The 19,644-nt window shown below is 37.6% G+C and overlaps 1 protein-coding gene across 1 annotated transcript in view; it reads left to right on the plus strand.

Annotated features, from left to right (window-relative positions):
* Gca (grancalcin) overlaps positions 1-17,942 on the plus strand; it is a 37,203-nt gene extending 19,261 nt beyond the window's left edge. Inside the window, exons 4-8 of the mRNA XM_005346480.3 lie at positions 5,183-5,226; positions 5,497-5,644; positions 8,388-8,501; positions 8,804-8,862; positions 9,719-17,942. Of these exons, the coding sequence (XP_005346537.1) occupies positions 5,183-5,226; positions 5,497-5,644; positions 8,388-8,501; positions 8,804-8,862; positions 9,719-9,745 (392 nt within the window). The 3' untranslated portion in view covers positions 9,746-17,942. The remainder of the gene's footprint in view (positions 1-5,182; positions 5,227-5,496; positions 5,645-8,387; positions 8,502-8,803; positions 8,863-9,718) is intronic.
* Positions 17,943-19,644: the final 1,702 nt, after the last annotated feature.

A 19,644-nucleotide genomic window follows, 5' to 3' on the forward strand; every position in this document is an offset into this window, starting at 1 on the left:
AAAACCACTCCACCCCTCCACATGAAAACTTTTCACCATTTACCCTGCTGACAGATTATAATAATATGGGGACCATTGTCAGCACTTACCTATCTCTATTGTCTACACATTGCTTATAGCTTTGTCTTGTTTCTTTTTTGTGTAGCCTTTTGTTTTTCCCAGAATTCACAGTGGTTAGTGGATGGAGGGGTCCAGTAAATGGCTGCTCCATTAAGAGAAGATTTTTATTGTGGATAAGAGAGAGAAAATATCCAGAGGCATCTGGAAGAGTCCAGAGCAGAGAGAAAAAAAAAAGACACTGAACATGGTCCTGGGCTGTTTGTGAGGGATGGAAGAATAGCAGGGAATAGAAAGAGTAGAAAAAATACACAATAGGGGGTGGGGTGGTGGGGGCTGGGAGCCTGGGGGTGGTAATGGAGATATTAGAATTTGGGGGGGGGGGGCAGAAGGAAAAAATTTGTCCTTATATGGAGAACTGATGGGTATCTGGGAAGAGAGAGGCCTGGGGAAGTGAGAAGGGCCCCGGAAAGCTACAGCAGGTAGTTGTGAATAATCAGGGTAGGTGCTCTGATAGGCAACCACGGGACTATGTCCATGGAGAGCCGGCCATATGTCCCTTCTACAAGAGGCAAAGGAAGAAACTCTGTTTGGCCCATGGGGACATGTTTCAGAAGTTCCTGAAGCATGGCTGGTTTTTATCTAAGGGTCAGAAATCCTTCTATAGTCCAGCTTCAGCTAAACCCAGACTGTGATTTCTGGACATATGCGCTGCCTTTTGGATTTTGGGATATCGGTGTTTCCTTGGGACCTGGCAGCTCGGTATTGCATCCCTCTGGTTGCCCCAGGGCTTTCTTACCGGCTCTGTGTTTCATTCTTTCACCACCATTCTGCCGCTCCTTCCGCTCTAGAGCGGCATCTCCTGGTTTAGTCTTCCTCTGTTGTCTAATGTTTTTAAGTTCAACCTGTTACTGCATTGAGATATCATATTGCATTAACTGGCTTTTTTTCATGTACAAACTCTATATACTTACGCAACTGAAACTTTTAAATTGTTTTTATTGAGCTATCCATTTTCTCTGCTCCCTCCCTTCCTCCCCCTTTCCTTCCCCTCTCCTGTGACCCCCCATGCTCCCAGTTTACCCAGGAGATCTTAATCTTTTTCTCCTTCCTATGTAGATCCACGTATGTCTCTCTCAGAGTCCTCTTTGTTGGCTAAATTGTCTGGGGTTGTGGACTGTAGGTTGGTTTTTCTTTCATTGCTTTATGTCCAGAAGCCACTTGTGAGTGAAGTAGCTTTTAATGAAAAGGTACACGGATAACAACCAATTTTTGAGACTTTAAGTGTCTGAAAATGCTTTCATTTTGTCTCAGTCATTTGAATGTCTGCTTGTCAAGGGCTGTTCTCCATTATAGCCCATTCCCGCAAATAATTTAAAAAAAATTTCTTCATAGAGCAATAGGTAGCATCCACCTAGACAGAGGCAGGAAAGGGACTGGGAGCTTTAAATGCTCCTGCCAGCTCCTGCCATTGTTTCTCTTGCCATTTTTGCTCTTGGGGCTGCTTGTTTGTTCTGGCCGCCCAGAACTGAAATAATCAACAGAAACCATATTATTTAAACCACTGCTTGACCTATATTATTTAAACCACTGCTTGAACCATTGGCTAACTCTTACATAATAATTTAACCCACTTCTATTAATCTATGTATCACCACGTGGCTATGGCTTACCAGCTAAAGTTTTTGTGTCCGTCTCTGGCAGGGCTACATGGCTTCTCTCCGACTCTGCTCTTCTTTTTCCCAGTTCCCCTATAGCTCTGCTTTGGGCCCAAAGCAGTTCCTTTACTAACCAACGGTAATCACAGCATACAGATCAACACACATTTTCAGAAGGATTTCTAGCCTCAGCTGCCATCTCTTTCTCACCTTCCTGAGATTTGTTTTTCCTTTCCTGAGGCTCAGGGATCATCCTGTCCCTTACAGGTCCCTGCCGCTCTGACATTTCACAGTGTCATGCCTTGTGGTCTTGCATGGGGAACTGTGTGGGTGTATTCAGTCTGGAATCTCTTGTACTTTTTTGTTCTGGGAAATTTTCTTCAGTTGTGTTTCCTGGGGCTGAGTCGTCTGTTCTCCTTTTTAATGAAATGCCCTCCGCCTTCTTTTATAAACCTTCTGTGCCTTTCATTGCTGGTGGTGTGTTTTGTAAGCACTAAGAGCCTCTGTTCGTTTTCACAAATGTTATGCTTTCTGTTATCTCTCTGAAACTATTACTATGTTCTTGCGTGGCCTTTCCTTCCTCAGCAGTATGTTTATTCATCAGCTTATTTGGTTGTCTCCCTTGTCATTTTTTGGGTGTCTGATGACACTTGGTTGCTCATGTCTCCCGGAAATGCGGAGTATAAGTAAGTCCTAGACTTGTTGATTGTGGTCTGCTTTGGAAGGTGAAGCTGGGCAGTTGGACTGTGTGGTTCAGGTGTCACTGTCATGGGAGATTTCCTTTGTTCCCTTTGGGCTGCCTTTTCTGTTGTTTCAGGGTTCCCAAGTCTATGCAAATTTTTAGTTATTGTTCATTCCATTGTGCCTAGTGTCCTAGAAACTTCTCCAGAAAGCGAAACTCGCGCTGGGTGAGAGGTAGGTGTGACAGCCATCCAGAGAGAGGCAGAGAGGGACCGGGTCTTCACAAGCTCTTAAAATAGCCCTTCCCTCAGCTCTCTTTTTAGCTCCACCTTCTCACACATGTTCAGAAGCTGCCAAATTCTTAGACATTTGGCATCTTTCCCAAGGTAACTAAGTTGTTTCTCAGCATTTCTCTTTATGCACAAACATTAAATAGCCACTTCCCTTGACTTTGTAACTTGCAAAATATTTTTTTCTGTTTTTTTCCTTTTCCTCTAAAGGTTTAAGACTTTACCAAACCAAAAAAAAAAAAAAAAAAAAATCTGCTCACTCCAGTGGGTTGTAAAGAGGAAGAAAAATGTGTCATGTCATTTTCTGGATAAAAGGTCTGTCTCTCCACTTTACAAAAATATTTATTCTTTAAATACCTAGTCCTATCCTGAGATTAGGATATACTTAGTTGTTGATTTAATTTTTAATTTTTGTTTTAATCTGGCTAGATTGTCCCACTTCCTGAATGTGAACCAAGTCAAACTGAAAAAAAAGATGGCACACTACATAATTTTTTTTCATGTAATTTTCATCAATTTTTAATAGTTTACTCATGGAGCAACATTAGGCCCCAGTTTGGGGTGGTTCTATCTACTACCTTCATGAATTCAGAAAACCACTTTTTTTCTTGGCTCAGATTTCTTTATCTGTAAAATTAGGACTGCTGTACATTTGGCGTGTTTGTGTAAACGCCTGTAACCCACTGTAATGGCTAGTCTTTGGGGTCACCTTGGACCCATAGCCTGGTGAGTGTATTAGGGCATTTCTGGGAAGACCCACACTGGGTGTGAATGACACACCTCCTGGGCTAGAGTCCTAATGAAAGGAGGAAAAGGAGAAAGCATTGATTTCCCTTTGCTTCTGACTGCAGACAGAACGTGACCAGCCACCACTTGCTCCATTCTTTGGGTGTTTTGTACAACAGTGACAAAGGAATGCTCCCACACTTCCTGACCAGCAAGTCCTCACTGAGGGCCTGATGAGTGTCGTTCTTAGCACGCCATAACCAACAACCCTAACACTGACGCCACCCAGAACAGCTAAAGAAAATCAGCTCTTGTTCCTAGCAGAATATTTTATGCTTTTTCTTTAGGCATTTTGAAATTTATCTCCTTTAATTGGCTTTAAGGATTTCAAAATGTTATCAAGCAATATAAAATAAAGTGAATCTAAGTTATTTTTCACTATTTAATATCAAGGCGATAAAAGGATCCTATAAACTTACCTGAATTTTGCTAATATATTCCTATTTTAGATAAATAAACCCAACTGTTTGACTATAACTGTATTAAAGGTTAGAAAGACTGAACTGTTTTTCCTAGGGTCTTCATTGTAAATAAATATGGAAATGTCAATGTTTCTAGCAACCCCATTTTTTTCAATTACTCCTTTTATTTATGATATAATTGCATAATTTCCTGTTTCTATTTTCTCCTTTTAAGCCTTCCTATGTCCTCCTCCTTGCTCTGTCTTTCAAATCAGTCCATCCATATATGTATATACATATATATTCTCAGACTCATAAACAAATCCTTCTCAGTCTGGATGGTGTTGCTTGTATGGATGCTTTCAGGGCTGACCTTTTGTACTGTACAACCAACCGACGAGCTCTTCCCACGGAAAGACTGCCTGCTCCTGCTCTCTGCGTTCATCACTTGCCTGGAGATCATGGCATGAAAATGGGGGAAAGAGACTAGAAGCCAGAGGATCAGCGGGTTTGCTGTGAGAGAGATTGCGTCTCCGAGGAATGGCGGGCACGAGCCCCAGGACTCCTTTCCTCACGTACTGGTCTTCCTTTCTCCCCTCTTAAGAGAAGACAGCTGTCTCAGCTCAGCGGCTCACGCTGCCCCACCGGACCTCTTACTAAGCCCTCACGTGATTCACCTGATCTCTTTTCACCTTGAGTCTTTTGTTGTTAAGCAGAGTTCAGGTTAAGGAAGTGTTCCACGTTCTTTTCTGCTGTATCACCACAGGGAAGTTCATTGGTTTACAGTGTAATATTCAAGAATTTCTTTGTTTGGCCTTCTTTGCCTTCCTGACGTCCTCTTACGTTATTCCCTTACCTGTTCTCTAAGCCCTGCACAGCTTCTGGCTTCTGAGTACACAGCAGATATCCAGGCCAACCTCCCTCTCTCTGTCTCTGGTGGTTTAAAGACTGAAACCAACTTTCTGCCCAGACTCCTGGCAAAGCCAAGTGCCTGTAAAGTGTTCATCATGTTAACTTTACGCTACTCCGTAACTGCTCACCTGGTTACTGACCTCAGTTAGTGTCAGTAGTTTGGAGACAGTCATTTTAAAATGTATTTTATTGCTATTATTCTAAGTGTTTAACAGTCAATAAATATTTAATATAAATATTTACATTGGCATATAAATATTTTATATTTAAGATAAATATAAAATCGTGATTTTTATATTGTTTGCAATTTTTAAAAATTTTTGAGACTGATTATCCTGATGTTTTGTAGATAAAACTGAGAATAATATAATATTTTAATACTGAATATCTTTTGCAGCCTTCAGTCTGGAAACCTGCAGAATTATGATTGCCATGTTGGATGTATCCTTGAATAAAGATAGAAAATATCTTTATATTATAAATATAGAGTTATTGCTTTTTTAACATTTAAGTCAGTTATTTTAGATCTAACTGTATTTTGTAAGATCCTGCTTAAAGTCTATATAATTACATTTTCACACAGCAATCTATTCATAGACTGGATTCTGCTAGCTAACTATACAAGAATAGGTCCTTTTTAGTGATTTGGGGTGTAGGATCAGATAAATTCTCTTGGCTACCAAAACTTATTTTTGTTAATAAAACTGTTAGAGAGATTATACAGGAAAAATGGGGTTCAGTGAATTCAAGGAGCTTTGGGCAGCGCTGAATGCCTGGAAACAGAACTTCATGGCTATTGATCAAGACCAGAGTGGCACCGTAGAACACCATGAGCTGAGCCAAGCCATCACTCTTATGGGTAAGAGCATCCTTTAGAATCCAGGAGAATCATCTTTGCTCATTGATCAAGTTATGAATTTTTTATATTTATAAAAGATGTGTTTATTTGATTTTATGAGCTTGAGTGTTTGCCTGCAAGTCTGTATGGGTACCATGTGTGTGCCTGTTGCTCTAGGAACCCAGAAGAGGGTGTCAGATTCCCTGGAACTGGAGTTGCAGAAGATTGTGAGCTTTCATATACATGCTCATAACTGAACCTAGTTCCTCTTGCAAGAGCAGAAAGTGTTCTTAACCACTGAGTGATCTTTTCAGTTTACAAACTGTGAATCTGAGTTGTTTAATTTACTAAGTTTCCTGTTAGTGTGTTCCTCAATTTGGGCTCACAGTTGTAAGTAAATTCTGATCCAAGACACGAATACAATCATTATTATTGTTATTTCTTCACTTTATTGTCGTATTGAAGACTGAACCTCAGTCTTACGTGTTTGAGACCAGCACAGTGTCTCTGAGCCCCGTCTCCAGTCCGTAAATTTGTCTGAGGTTTCTTCCAAAGGCAATCTTTCATTCATTCTTAATTCCTTGCATATAATTATCATCCCTAATGTTAGCATCCACCACCTGCATTCCATTCGTTTGTAATTTGGTGGACTCTTTAATTATTCATGAAAGACTTATCTCAGTCAACCACACATGTCTGTATCAGAGTCTAGCTTTTCAACCGAAAGAATAATTTGTTTCATTTTCCTTCTTTGTTCTCAGCAATTTAGAACACACGAGATGCATTTCAGATTAGTTTAAAAGGTGTAACTATTTTTATTGTACTTCTTATATGCTAAGGTTCTTGGTTCACTTGCAAAGAATGGTTTTATATATATACATATACATAAATATATACATAATAAATACATAATACATAAATACATACATATATACTTAATTTGCTAGCATGTAATGCGATGGTACTTTTCCTCTTTTATCTGCCCCTGTCTCTCTCTCTCTCTCTCTCTCTCTCTCTCTCTCTCTCTCTCTCTCTCTCTCTCTCTTCCTCCCTCCCTCTCTCCCTCCCTCCCTCTGTCTCTTTATTTTTTAGGCAGATTCTCACTCTGCTCACTCTATAACTCAGCCTCATCTGGAACTCACTATGTAGCCCAGGCCTGCCTCTAATTTACTGAGTTCCTTCTGCCTCCATCTCCTGAGTTGTAAGTGTAGGCCATAATTTATGAAGTTTTGCCTAACTTTAATTAGTTTTCTTAATTTTCTTATCTTATAATTTTGTGTATGTTATTTATAAACAAAATGTATATACATAAAAATTATCTCTTTGAAAATTAAAATGTAAGCTCAAGGCACATGGGTTTAAATTATATGCCAAAAAATCAAACTAGGGAAGATTTTAAAGTTAGTTATATAAAGAGACATTTTTTTTTATCTAGGGAAAATCCTGGCTATATAAATATGTTTAGCTGTAGATCCATAATAATAATCGAGTCAACTCAACCTTTTATAGTGTTATTTAAAAAAAAATTAATGTAGTATTTTTTTTCCCCCAAAGTAAAATGGTTCAAAGGGGTCAACCAAGTATCCAAGTGTAAGAAAAGATTTTTCTGAGGCCTGTAAAAGCACCTAGTGCCAAACTGAATGGCCTGAATTTGATTCTCAGGGCCCTTGTGGTGGGAGGAGAGAGCTGACTCCTGCCAAGTTGCCTTCTGATCTACGAACAATTGCTGTGTTGTGTGTGTTCCCTCAAACTGTAATGAAAGATTTAAGCTTTTTCAGACTGTTCCAGCTTAACACCTTCAAATACCTTTAGAGTTATTCAAGTTACAGCAAAATTTTAGGAATTGTATTCATACCACATCCAGATCATAAACTCACTAAAAGGATGCCTAAATTCACTTTCACATGGTCAACTTACGTATTTTGGTATGACTCTTACTTTAAGTATGTTTTCTGGGAGATATGTATATATATATATATATATATATGTGTGTGTGTGTGTACATATATGTATATGATGTATGTACATACAGATATATTATCTTGCATATGTATCTTACATATATGAAATCATATATTATTTTGTATATATGACATATTTTTGTGTGTGTGTTGGGAATACAACCTAAGGAAGTTCCCTGACCCCAAGCCTTATGGGTTGTATTTTACAATAACTACAGATGGAGTTTTTCCTTCTGGTACTGATTTTTATCTTTAGCTAGATTAGTGTCATTCATATATGGATTTTGAAGAAAGGGTTTCTCTGTTTAGCCCTGACTGTCCTGGAACTCATTCTCTAGACTAGGCTGGCCTCAAACTCCAAACTCAGAGATCTGCCTGCCTCTGCCTCCTAAAGGAGTGTGCCACCTTTGCCTGGCATAAAAATAAATATATTTTAAATGCCAGAGGAGATAATTGTTTTCTTTCTTTAGAATTGATTGTGTTACAAAGTTAGAATTGTGTCAGCTCTGAACCACTTGGTGGAATTATTAAGAAATCTCTTGTCTTAGCATTTTAAATATTAATTTAATGTGTTTTAAAAATATGCTTTTGAGGGCTCTGTTTCAGAGGCAGAGTTCTTGCCTCTTTCCCACGTGTAAGCACTTATACTCGATCCTCAGTCCTGCCAAAGATAAATAGAATATATTTTGTGTAGAAAGAAATTTGAAAGTTATTTCTTTTTCATGATTTTATTAATAGCTGTGTTTTGGGTATTTCATGGTATTTAACGTTAAAGTTTTTAATGTGCCAATCTTCTTCCTTAGGTTATAGGTTGAGTCCCCAAACACTGGCTGCTATTGTTAAACGCTACAGCAAGAATGGCAGAATTTTCTTTGATGACTACGTTGCCTGCTGTGTGAAACTTCGTGCCCTGACAGGTACTCAGCATTTAAAGATGGATTCAATTTATGTGGCCATTTTTCTTCAACAGCGTCTTTGTTTCTTTTAGCAAATTATAAGTGTTTTCTCTTCTTTATTCACTATAATATCTAAATAGTCTCAAGGATTTAAAATATGAATATAAGTAAAGAGACATTGGAATCTCTGAATTTTAGAAGATTTATATATTTACGGTTCTTAGAATGTTAAGACACTTAAGATATGAGCAGTCTTAGTACCAGGCACTGGGAATTAATGGGTTTTCAATTATAATCCTAAAACATCATTTTTGTGTGTAAAGATTTCTTTAGGCGAAGAGATCACTTGCAACAAGGGATTGTGAACTTCCTGTATGAGGATGTAAGTATTCTGAATACACTGTAACATCTGTGCTTCGTTGTTAGTTATTGAAAAGACATTAAGTGATGGGACCAGCAAGGTAGCTTAACATGTAGATGTTTGTCACCAATCTTATATCCTGAGTTCCAGTCCCGGGACGCATGTGATGGAAAGAGAAAACATTCTCATGAGAGCTGTCCTCTGAATTCCACATGTTTCATGACATGAGGTCATGAACATGTATGCAAGTGTGTACACACACATACACACACATGCACACAATTAATTGATAAATATATAGATGCAATAAAATGTTGAAAATCAGTAATTGATCCAGAGCACAAACCCTGAAAATAATATCTTAGCTGGCTACGTTGTTTCCCACATTTCTCGCTAATACAAATGTAAGGTTATTATTGTTGGTATACTGTAAAAATTGCATGACACATGTTTGGAATTTACTTTTCCAATAATTTAATGGTAATCAATAGCATTATTTTCATGAAGAGTTGTTAACTTGCTGTTATCTTTTCTTGAGAGAGAGAGGGAGAGAGAGAGAGAGAGAGAATATTTTCAGTGACAAAATATGAAGCTGCTCCTCTTTCAATTCAAACACTCCTCATGAACCCACTTCCAGTTGTTCCTAATTGAAGCTAGTGGTTTTCATGTGTGCTTCGGTGCTTTAGAAGTTTTGTTCTGGATTTGTTATATTTCTTAATGGAAGGTATATGGTAGACAATACTTTATCGATATATATGTGTTTGAATTATAAGTCTTAAACAGTTTCATTTTCTTATAGTAAATGTTCTCATGGAATACAGTTCATTTAAAACAAAACCACTGTTGTTGCCTTATGATAACTTCCCTCGTGTCTTAGTTTCTGCAGGGCACTATGACCATTTGACAGCGTAGCATTGAAAAGGTGAATACTGAAGAATCCTTCTGCTTCACTGAAACAGACTGGACTACCTAAAACTAGAAGTTTGATGAACTTTTTTGTATCCCTTCCTGTTAAAGCTCCGTCCCCTTCCTGTTAATTTACCTTAAAGCACAGTTCAATGCAATAACGTTTTTATTTGGGATATATTATTTTTTGGAAAAGTTACGGTGTTGCAGATATATGCACGCCATCTTGAAATGTTGCTAATGATATGTAGTTGATTGATATCAGCGCACCTGAGCCTTCATTTTTTAACAATAATAGTGTATAGAAATGTAGTTATGTGACAGATTGTCTACGAAGCCAAGTAACAAAAGTCTAGATAAAACTTAATCATGTTATCTAAAGGCTACAAGTTGTACTTCTGATTTTGTTCACGTCTGTGGCTGTTTCTGGAAGTCAGTCAGTTAGAGGGGACAGCTGCACATTTGCTGGCTTTGGCTTTGATTACCCCACAGAGAACATAACCTCATGTTCTTGGCCTATGAATAAGAAATCTGTAGCTCCAAACACTATCTGAATTTGAGTCTGTCAGCCTACGATAGTAGGTATTGTTTACCTTTTTTATTTTTCTACAAAATATTTTGTTGTCTTCCTATTTTCTTTTCTTTTTTTTTTTTTCCTTTTTAACATCTTTGTTTCTGCTTAGCTTTGTTTTGTGAGACAGGATCTTTCTAGATGGCCCAATAGGTCACAAACCCATCGTCCTCCTGTCTTGCCCACTTTGTGTATGGAGGTTCAAGGCGTGCAGACATGTGTCTGCCTTAAAATTTGAAAATGAAAATATCTTTCTCTTTTCTGAGCAGTGGCATAGATAACCTAAAATGTCCTCTTTCTCAAAATCAACCAGTTTTGGAGGATGACACATTTTAGTGAAGTGTCAGCACTTACTCTTGTTTCTTCTTTAAACCCATGCTGCCCCTAGGTGATGGCGACAGTTTATAAAATGAGAAAAAGTTCATGTGATCCGCTACTGTTCAGGAATTCTGTGTTGGATTAATGGCATGAATGTGTGCGTGCGTGCGTGTGTGTGTGTGTGTGTGTGTGTGTGTGTGTGAATATGTGGGTACAGGTGTACCAAGAAGTGTTTTGATTTTTTTTTTCCTTTGTGGACCCTGTTAGCAGCATTTCTGGTGAAATTTTCTATAGAGATTTCAAGTAGTCATCAAGCTCTTTGCACTAAGTCCTCTGGTATAAGGTGTCAGAGTTAATTTCGTTTTTAATGTGGAAGACACCTGTCTTTATTAATGAAGATTTGATAAATCACTAAATTGTCATATATTTTAACTGAATATATATCTAGCTGAAGAAAAATGCAAATAGATATAATTTTAGTTTAACTGGTGACCAAATTAAATATTTTTAAAGAAAACGCCATGTTTTTTAATGGGCAAACCTCTTTTATAATTACAGAAAAATGTAAAAATGCTTTTACTTGAAAAGATTCGGGTAAAGAAGCGATGCCTAATTGTTTTGACACTGGTTCCCTATAGTTTGCTATCAAATACATTTGGTCAGTTTTATAAAGACTGACTAATGGATACGCCACACAAACTGTCCTCTGATTGTGTTTCATGACCACATATTTGATAACCTGAAAGAATATTAGCCGAACTATTGAATGTACAGAATCTGAAGCCATTGTAGGGAAATGAAGCCACAGTGTGATGTTATAAATTATTGAAGAATGGACACTCGTGATGTATAAGTGCTTTTATTTATACAGTAAACATGTTTCCATGTCATTTTGAGAATTTTTTAATAAACATTCAAATAGCTTGCTGTAAAGTTTTGTATCATACAAAATTTGTTACATATGTACTGTTATGAGATGCGTCAGTTCAACAACAGTGCATTAATTCAGCTGTTATCTAAAAGATTGCCAAATGATGAGATGTCAGGTATTGCACTTCTAGTTTGAGTGGCAGTTTACACATTTCAAATTACATCCAGGGCAAATCAATGCTGTGGGAGTCTCGATTTGGTCCACTGAAAATGTCTTTTAAGGACTGTGCTCATTAACCTATTTTAGGCATGCACTCAGAAAAAGGAAAGTAACAAATACATATTCAAGTTATATATTTATTTTCAGAAAAGGCATTTACCCTGGAAGAAAGTAGAATTTATCAAGGTAGTTTAAACTCTGTGCAATTAAAAAAAATAACAAAATCAATTTGTGATTATTTCTTTAATTAAAATATACACATCAAGTTCACTTGTAATCTTATGATAGTACTAATTGAACAAACAAAATAAATACTACTTACGAGAAATGTGCTTTTTTAAAAAATGTCCTTTTATCTTTGACAAATTAAAGTGGATATATTTTGTCCTGCCTCATGAACAGCTTTCTGTAAGTTTGATAGGGGCATGTTTTTAATAATCTCTAAATTGAACCCATTGCTCAGAATTCCAAACTACTTTTGATTATCACATCCTCCGGTTAAAATTATAAAACTCAACCATGGCTCTTTTATTACTTTGGTACTTGCTTGAAAAGATCCCTTTTGTTTGTCTTAATGCAATCATTTATGTAGTGAGTTAAGCTTCCTCAAATAACTGCCTAAGGCTCAGGTGTCCTCTACACTATGTCTGGAGAGTACGGACTTATGCTGGGGTACAATGCAGATGTTTAGAACATCTGTGAGGTGGAGAATGCAGACAGCATTTTAAATAAATACCATTCTCATTTCTCATTTAGAACAATATCAAGACATCTCTCCATATATTAGATTAAAATTTCCTTGTAATTTAAAACAGTGAGAAGAATAGCTAGCAAGACACGGAGAACTCAGGGACCCCTTCTGACTCTAGATCAGTCTGTCCTTTGGATGCTAGGAAACCTGTGCCCTGAATCCTCCTTATCATGTCCCCTTCTTATTTTTAGACAAATTTTTCCTTCTTACAAAGGAAAGAACATATGTTCTTATCATTCCTTTAATCCAAGTAGCTTTATTACACATAGCGTAGTATATTAAAACCCAGGCTCGCTTCTGTCAGTCTGAACATAGAGTAAGTAGTAGACATACAGAGTGCTTCTACCTGCCTACCGCGCACCGCAATTAGAAAACGGACAGGGTTTTTGGCCATGTGCTGCTCTTGTTGTCAGGTGAGCCCCTTGATTAACATTAAGGAGTTACAGAGCTTCATTGAATAGCTATATGGAGAGATGTGTGAGCCAGGGATGGTGGATTTCCAATTCTGACATACTGGGGGTTGGAGTTTAACCTTTTCTCTAAGCATAAACATCTAAATATATAGACACATGCATATAGCCATTTTGATTTAATTGTCTGTATTGCTTATTTAGTTATCTTATTTTCTAATGATTATTGAAATTGCAAAAGGTAACCTGAACGGTGAGGATGTCACTGTTCTAGAAACCCACTAATTAAAGAGTCTTGTTAGTTTGTAAATGATAGGCCATTTATTATTATTTTTTTTAATGATAGGCCATTTAAAGTTGACCTTAGGATTTACTGGACTTTTTCTGCATATTTAATTTCTCACAGTTGTGTAAATGCAGGACCCTCAAATGTGTCGTAGGAGAAGAGATAATTACACAGTGGGATGTTTCCAGGTATTTTTTTGCCTTCTGTACTTTGACTCTGACTTCACAATCAGTTTCTCTGACAGAGGGCAATGTAATATTTCCTGCTATCTGTAATAAGTTTGGTTTTACTTTTAATACATGGGGACATATGCTCTTGACTTCTTACATCTTAAAAATGAAGCATGAAGAGTCTATGCCACTACACAGACAGTGCTACCCTTAGCGCATGCTGTGTCAGAGCCAACCAGTTTTTGTTTAGAAGTGTCTTTGAGGATAGTACGAGTTTTCTTAACTGACACAAAAGCAATGAGGGGAGAAATGAAGCCCGTATGAAATCGAAGCAAGAGGAAATCGTAGCTGCATACTTTTATTCTTGAGTGAAAAGATGAGCCAAGCTTTTGTTACAAATGAGCTATTTTGAATGCATGTTAAAGGCCATTTACTCTTCAGAAAATTTTAGTGAACAAGAAACATGTCAATCATTTGCTACCATTGTTCTGATGGGGCAATAAGTAAAATGTTTCTGAGTTCTTTCCATTCAGATTTAATGCTTCCGCCACTCAGCCCAGCTTGCTCTTGGTCTACTGGGCTTCGGTAAAACTGTAGCACTGTTACAACGATGTGGATTTTGAATTGATCAGCACCACCATGCCTATATCTAGCTGTACCTAATAAAATGTTGGAATTTGTTGGCTTCGCTATTAAAAGTACACTAGCTAGCTAATAAGATTTACTTTCTTTTCCCCCAAAATAAATTCTTTTACAAATTCTTGAATTTTTCATGTATAAATAGATCATAAATTATGTTTCATTCTTGAATTAGGTATATATATATATATATATATACTATATTTTCAATACAACTTGTATACTTCTTTCAGCTACCAAAATGTTGCAACCATTTTTTACAGGAAATTTACATTTTTCTTATGTACAATTATTTGTAGAAGGTTATTGCAAAACTAACTGTGCAAATAGATTACACTGTCAACACCACATACCAATCTTTGAGGAAAATATTGGCTAAAAAATAAATATTTCTGCACAGAATATTTCAAAAGCATTATGATTCCATGCTACATTATGTGCATAAAGACTATGAAATAGTATGTGTTTTGGTCGATGGTTTCATGTCGTTGAAAGCATTCCCAAGTTCTATGTAACAGGATGTGAGTGAGCTTTCTTAGATCAGATCACGTTTTCAAGTGATCACACATATTTTCTGAAGTACGTTATTCACTGACTGGCAAGCCTTCTGGGATAATATATTTTCTCATCAGCATTATAAGCTGAACATTTCAGCTATAAAGAGGTCTTGGGCCTTTCATTCAAATCCATAGGCGCCTAGGCATAAAGTAGGGATTTCTTGATATTTTTTATTGTGTTTTTGTACCACTTGGGAGAAGGGTGCCATGCCATTTCGTTGCTGTCATAACTCTACGAGGAGAATGTGGGGAGAGCTCGTCACAACTCTATCCATCCTTCAAGGTTCCTTCTAGTTAGGGATAAGGAATGTGGTGTAGACTTTGCTTATGCACCCGCAAACAATGCAAATCAAAATGAAAACTAATACAGTTGGAGTGCTCACAGTTGTGGTTATTCACATGTGGGAGCTTTAAAACTGCTTCATAATATACCAGAAGCAGCCCAGAGAATGTTGAGTTAAGCATAGAACGCTTTGAAATCGCAGGCGTCCCCAATCATTTCACAACTTATAAAACATGTTAACTAATGGGAGTCCCAGATGACATGAGTACAGTTTGGGAATTAATCTAAGTCTTGATATTACTTTTAAAAGAATAGCCAAGTTCACATTTCCACGTCGCACAATAAAAACATTTAATTGGGAGCACTATATTGCGGTTGTTTTTACTGTGTTTGTTTACAGGTTTGATCCTGACTGGAAAAGCGATAGACTGGGTCAACTGGGTGTATAGTTTTGAATACATTTTCCATTTCTGTGATTTTTTTTTATTCTCATTTATAGTTATAACATGGCAGTTTAAAATAACTTCCAGTTAGTCATCTCTCAACTTGCACGTACTAGTCAACGAAATAATCTGTGGTAGTTTTTTTTCATGCTGTTAAATGTCAGTCTGCGTCTTCTATGAATTTTGTTTTTTTATACTGGGCTTTAACACAAAGCGTATTTTACCACAAGAGAATATAATGACATTCTAGGCATGAGCGGACCTTGCTTAGTCATGATACCTAATATTTTATAAAGCACTGAAAAATATATGCCTTTAGTTTTTAAAAGACTAACACCAGCTTAAGAAGAAACAGAAGCACGCAGCTTTAAATGGGGCATCAGGGAGAGAAGGGGCAACCTATGTAAAACCGAGAAAACATCTGCACATCTGCATTGTGGATGTGTCTATAGGTATTGGGAGCTAAGGCAGAAGAGGCGGCCCCTCCAATCCTGTTTCCTTTTAGCAACCTCATCGTTGGCAGGGGCATGAAAACCATTTTGGGGGTTTGTTACATACTGAGTGTCAGTGTGGAGAGTTGGGTGGAGGCAAGAAAGAAAATCACGTGGCAATCATTGCCGTGCCACTACCTGAACACCACTGTGTGGTGCCGTGCAAGCCACAGGATGAATTTGCATCTTTACACAGTGCCTGGTTTCCTCACACCTCCATATGTACATTTCAGAGAGAAGTTCAAAAGTCACTTGTATTTACATGGTTTTGGATACCGAGGGTCACTTTGGGCTTTTCCTCAACCATAAATGGGATAGGTAGGATTTGATTTCAGCTTTACCATGCCGAGCCTTTTGGCCATTTCCAGCATTCCACACGAGAACTCAGAATGCCCCTGTGCGACGAGGGAAAGAAGCTGGGTGCTTAACGTCCATTACCCTGGGAAGGTCTAGTTTTTGTAAAAGCAGCATTGTGTTTACTTTCAAATTGGACTGTATTTTGTAAAGAGTTTGAAATACCCATGTGGGAACACTCATATCCAAGCAGACACTGCACAGTGAAGAATCCGACATTAATTCGGAGCAATTATTATTTTTTTGACCGTAGGAATCATATTATCACTGTCGTTATTATCATTATTTTTCCTTTAAAGCTGCAGCGCTAATAGCACAAAGTTAAGGGAAGATGGTAGCTACAGTTATATTTTTCAGAATCAAAAGCTTTCGTCATGAGAACAGCGATTCAGTTACTTAGCACTTGTTCAAAAGAAAACTTTTCTTCTTAATTGTTTTTAATGTGTTTCTTGTGGCGGTGCGGGGCAGGGGGGGGGTCATTTTAGGAAGAAGAGCTGCTAGGCTCGAGTTGGCCTGATGACAGGGGACACTTTGCGGACCTCCGTGTTTCAGTTCGCACACAGATCGTGCTAAGGAGAGCTCATTGAACCAGTGCTGAGTCCCAGCCTTCACTTTTTTTTTTTTTTTTTTTTAAATGAGATCTGGGATGAGACCCAGAACTTTTCATTTCCAAGTTCTGAGGTGATGTGAGCGCTGCCATCTTAGGACAGCTTGTGGACACCCCACAGCCAAGCTGTCTTCCTAGGGCCTCTTGGAATGCAGAGTATTGACATGTTTATGTTACTACAAAACTGGAATTAAAAATGAAATAGCTACTCAATTTTTTTGATCTAAAGGTTTTAAACATTGAATGACAAGCCCATTAACAACACATCGAGAACTTGTTTTCTGGTTTCGTTTTTATCCATGAATCAACAATATAGAGTCCTTTGTGTTAAATTATAGCCAGTTGCAGTTCATTTCTAGCTAATTGATCTACTGAATTGCTTTTTTCCCTGGCTATAAAGTATGTTATATATTTTAGTTACTCTTTTATATATACTGAGGATGTGATACATGTCATCCTTACCTATAATGTGTAAGTTGTGATTTGAAAGTGACATTTGGATATAAATGTTTTTCTCCTGGGTATTTTGGAGCCATTGTACAAGTTCAAGGCCACACAGCCTTGAGCTCTAACACATTAAACCTGATTCCTGACTGGAAGAGTAGAAAACTTAATTCTGATAGCCAGTATATTATAATGGACTTGAAATTTACGTTCTCTCAAATTGGCCCCCTGCTTTCTCCCTGTTTTGTTGAATTAGTGACTATTATATTAAAAGGATCACTTCTGTCTTTTTTATTCCTGGTTTTCTCATCAACTAATTAAAGTAGTGGACTCCCCTCTGGGATAAAATGATAAGTCTTAGAGGCAATTCTCTGTCCAGCAATTAATAGCAGCAGGAGAACATCTCAGCCAAATAAACTTTAAGACAGCATTTTTTTTAAGGGCATGGGACCGATAATAATTTTAGGTTAAAGGCAAAGGTGTTATGTCGGTGCTTCTAATTCTTTCCAAGGAAAGCTGGGCTGCTTTTAGGCTGGTGTAGCATTTAGGCCCGGCCTTAGGCAGGACCCCAAATTGGAGGTGGCAGATTGCATTTATTGTGGGTGCTAAGTAGGAAAATGCTATTTTAAAGTTATTTTTCGGCTGGGACAAGGGAATGCAAATTGTGTGTCAGGATGATTGCTTTTGTTATCCATAAGTCAGTTCAAGTGTTCATCTGACATGTACGACTACGTGTATGTTTATGTTGCTTGGGAACCTTTAAAATTAATATTCTGTGGAATAAAAGAAACGCTACCCAATCCTCCGAGATTTACGATTTAAACAGCAAACAATTATTCTATTTGGAGGAATTAAGAAGGGAAGAGGTTTGGATTGTGCTAGAATCTAAGCCAGCTGGATTCTTGTATACTACCCCTTGTCTTCCTTTTCCTGCATGCCCAGTTTTGATAGAGAAGAACAAATGGAGGCTTCAAATAGGCCCAATCGCATGCATGCCATGCCAAATGTTGCAGCCGAAGCATTCGCTAATCAGATCAAACAATCAGATCTCAGTTCCTCACCTGCCAAATCCTCCCTCCTTACAAATGAGCAATCTCTGGTGAATCTATTTGGAATGCCCATGGAGCTTAGGCAGAATAGCCCTTAGAAAATGTGTTGCAGCTGCAGAAATGTGTCCCAATATGGAAATAAGATCTCTAAATCCACATCTAGATTGTTCGCTACTTAAAGGACTCTCTCTCCTGTGTGGGGCATCTGGTTTGAATGTTTGCTGAGTGAGTCAATGAAAAGGGCCTGGAATCTACATTTCTATCTGTCCCATATCATAAGCTTTGGGAAGCCCATTCTAATTATTATACTTTCGTTGACGTCACTGGTCTTTTGCTATAAGTACACAATCACTTATGATTACTTTTCTTAAGTGAGAATAGAGCATGCCCTATATACAGGTTTACTCCCACGCAGATCAGATTGGCAAACTCGGTGACGGCTTAAAATTATATAGAACACAGCTTAAGGTCACTCTCATCACAATTTAAATAGAGGAATAATGTTATATGCATTTAATAAGTTGCTTGCATTTGAAGTGGATTAACGATTACTGTCAAAGGTGAAAGAAAATTCAACCATTTAATAACGTGCAGACAAACTACTATTTAAAACTCTGTAAGAATTTTTAGAAAAACCAAGAGGCTCCCAACAAATTTCTAGGTGTTTGTTCAGGAGAAAAGAATGCTAAGGGCTAGTATATAATAATTTTAAGATTATAATTGAGTTGAAAATAAAATTTAACTAGAGTTTGACCCATAATTAATTGTAAATTGCATTTTTTTCCTGTGTTGATTTTACAATCCAAATGCCATCTCCTTTTCCAAAACAGTATCTAGCACTCAAAGGTGTTAGAATATATTCTTCTACTATATATATATATATATATATATATATATATATATATATATATATCCTGTGATGGAATCAATATAGAATCAGTCTATCCTATACATAATGGATTTTTCACTTAATTTTCAACTTACTTAAGAAATTTCTAAGCCGGGGCGGTGGTAGTGCATGCCTTTAATCCCAGCACTCGGGAGGCAGAGGTAGGCAGATCTCTGTGAGTTCAAGGCCAGCCTGATCTACAAGAGCTAGTTCCAGGACAGGCTCCAAAGCCACAGAGAAACTTTGTCTCAAAAAAACTAACAAATAAAAAAATAAAAGGTTCTAGGTGGGCCAATGAACAATGTTTGCCACAGCTGGGATAATAAAGCAAGGAAACAAACCCATTCTTAATGAAAGACAATTTTGCTGACAAATATTCTGAAATTGAACATTTAAAAAATATGGGTGTTGGGCGATGGTGGCACACGCCTTTAATCCCAGCACTCGGGAGGCAGAGGCAGGCGAATCTCTGTGAGTTCGAGACCAGCCTGGTCTACAGAGCTAGTTCCAGGACAGGCTCCAAAGCCACAGAGAAACCCTGTCTT

Source organism: Microtus ochrogaster, chromosome 4 (assembly GCF_000317375.1).
Source record: "Microtus ochrogaster isolate Prairie Vole_2 chromosome 4, MicOch1.0, whole genome shotgun sequence".
NCBI lineage: Eukaryota > Metazoa > Chordata > Mammalia > Rodentia > Cricetidae > Microtus > Microtus ochrogaster.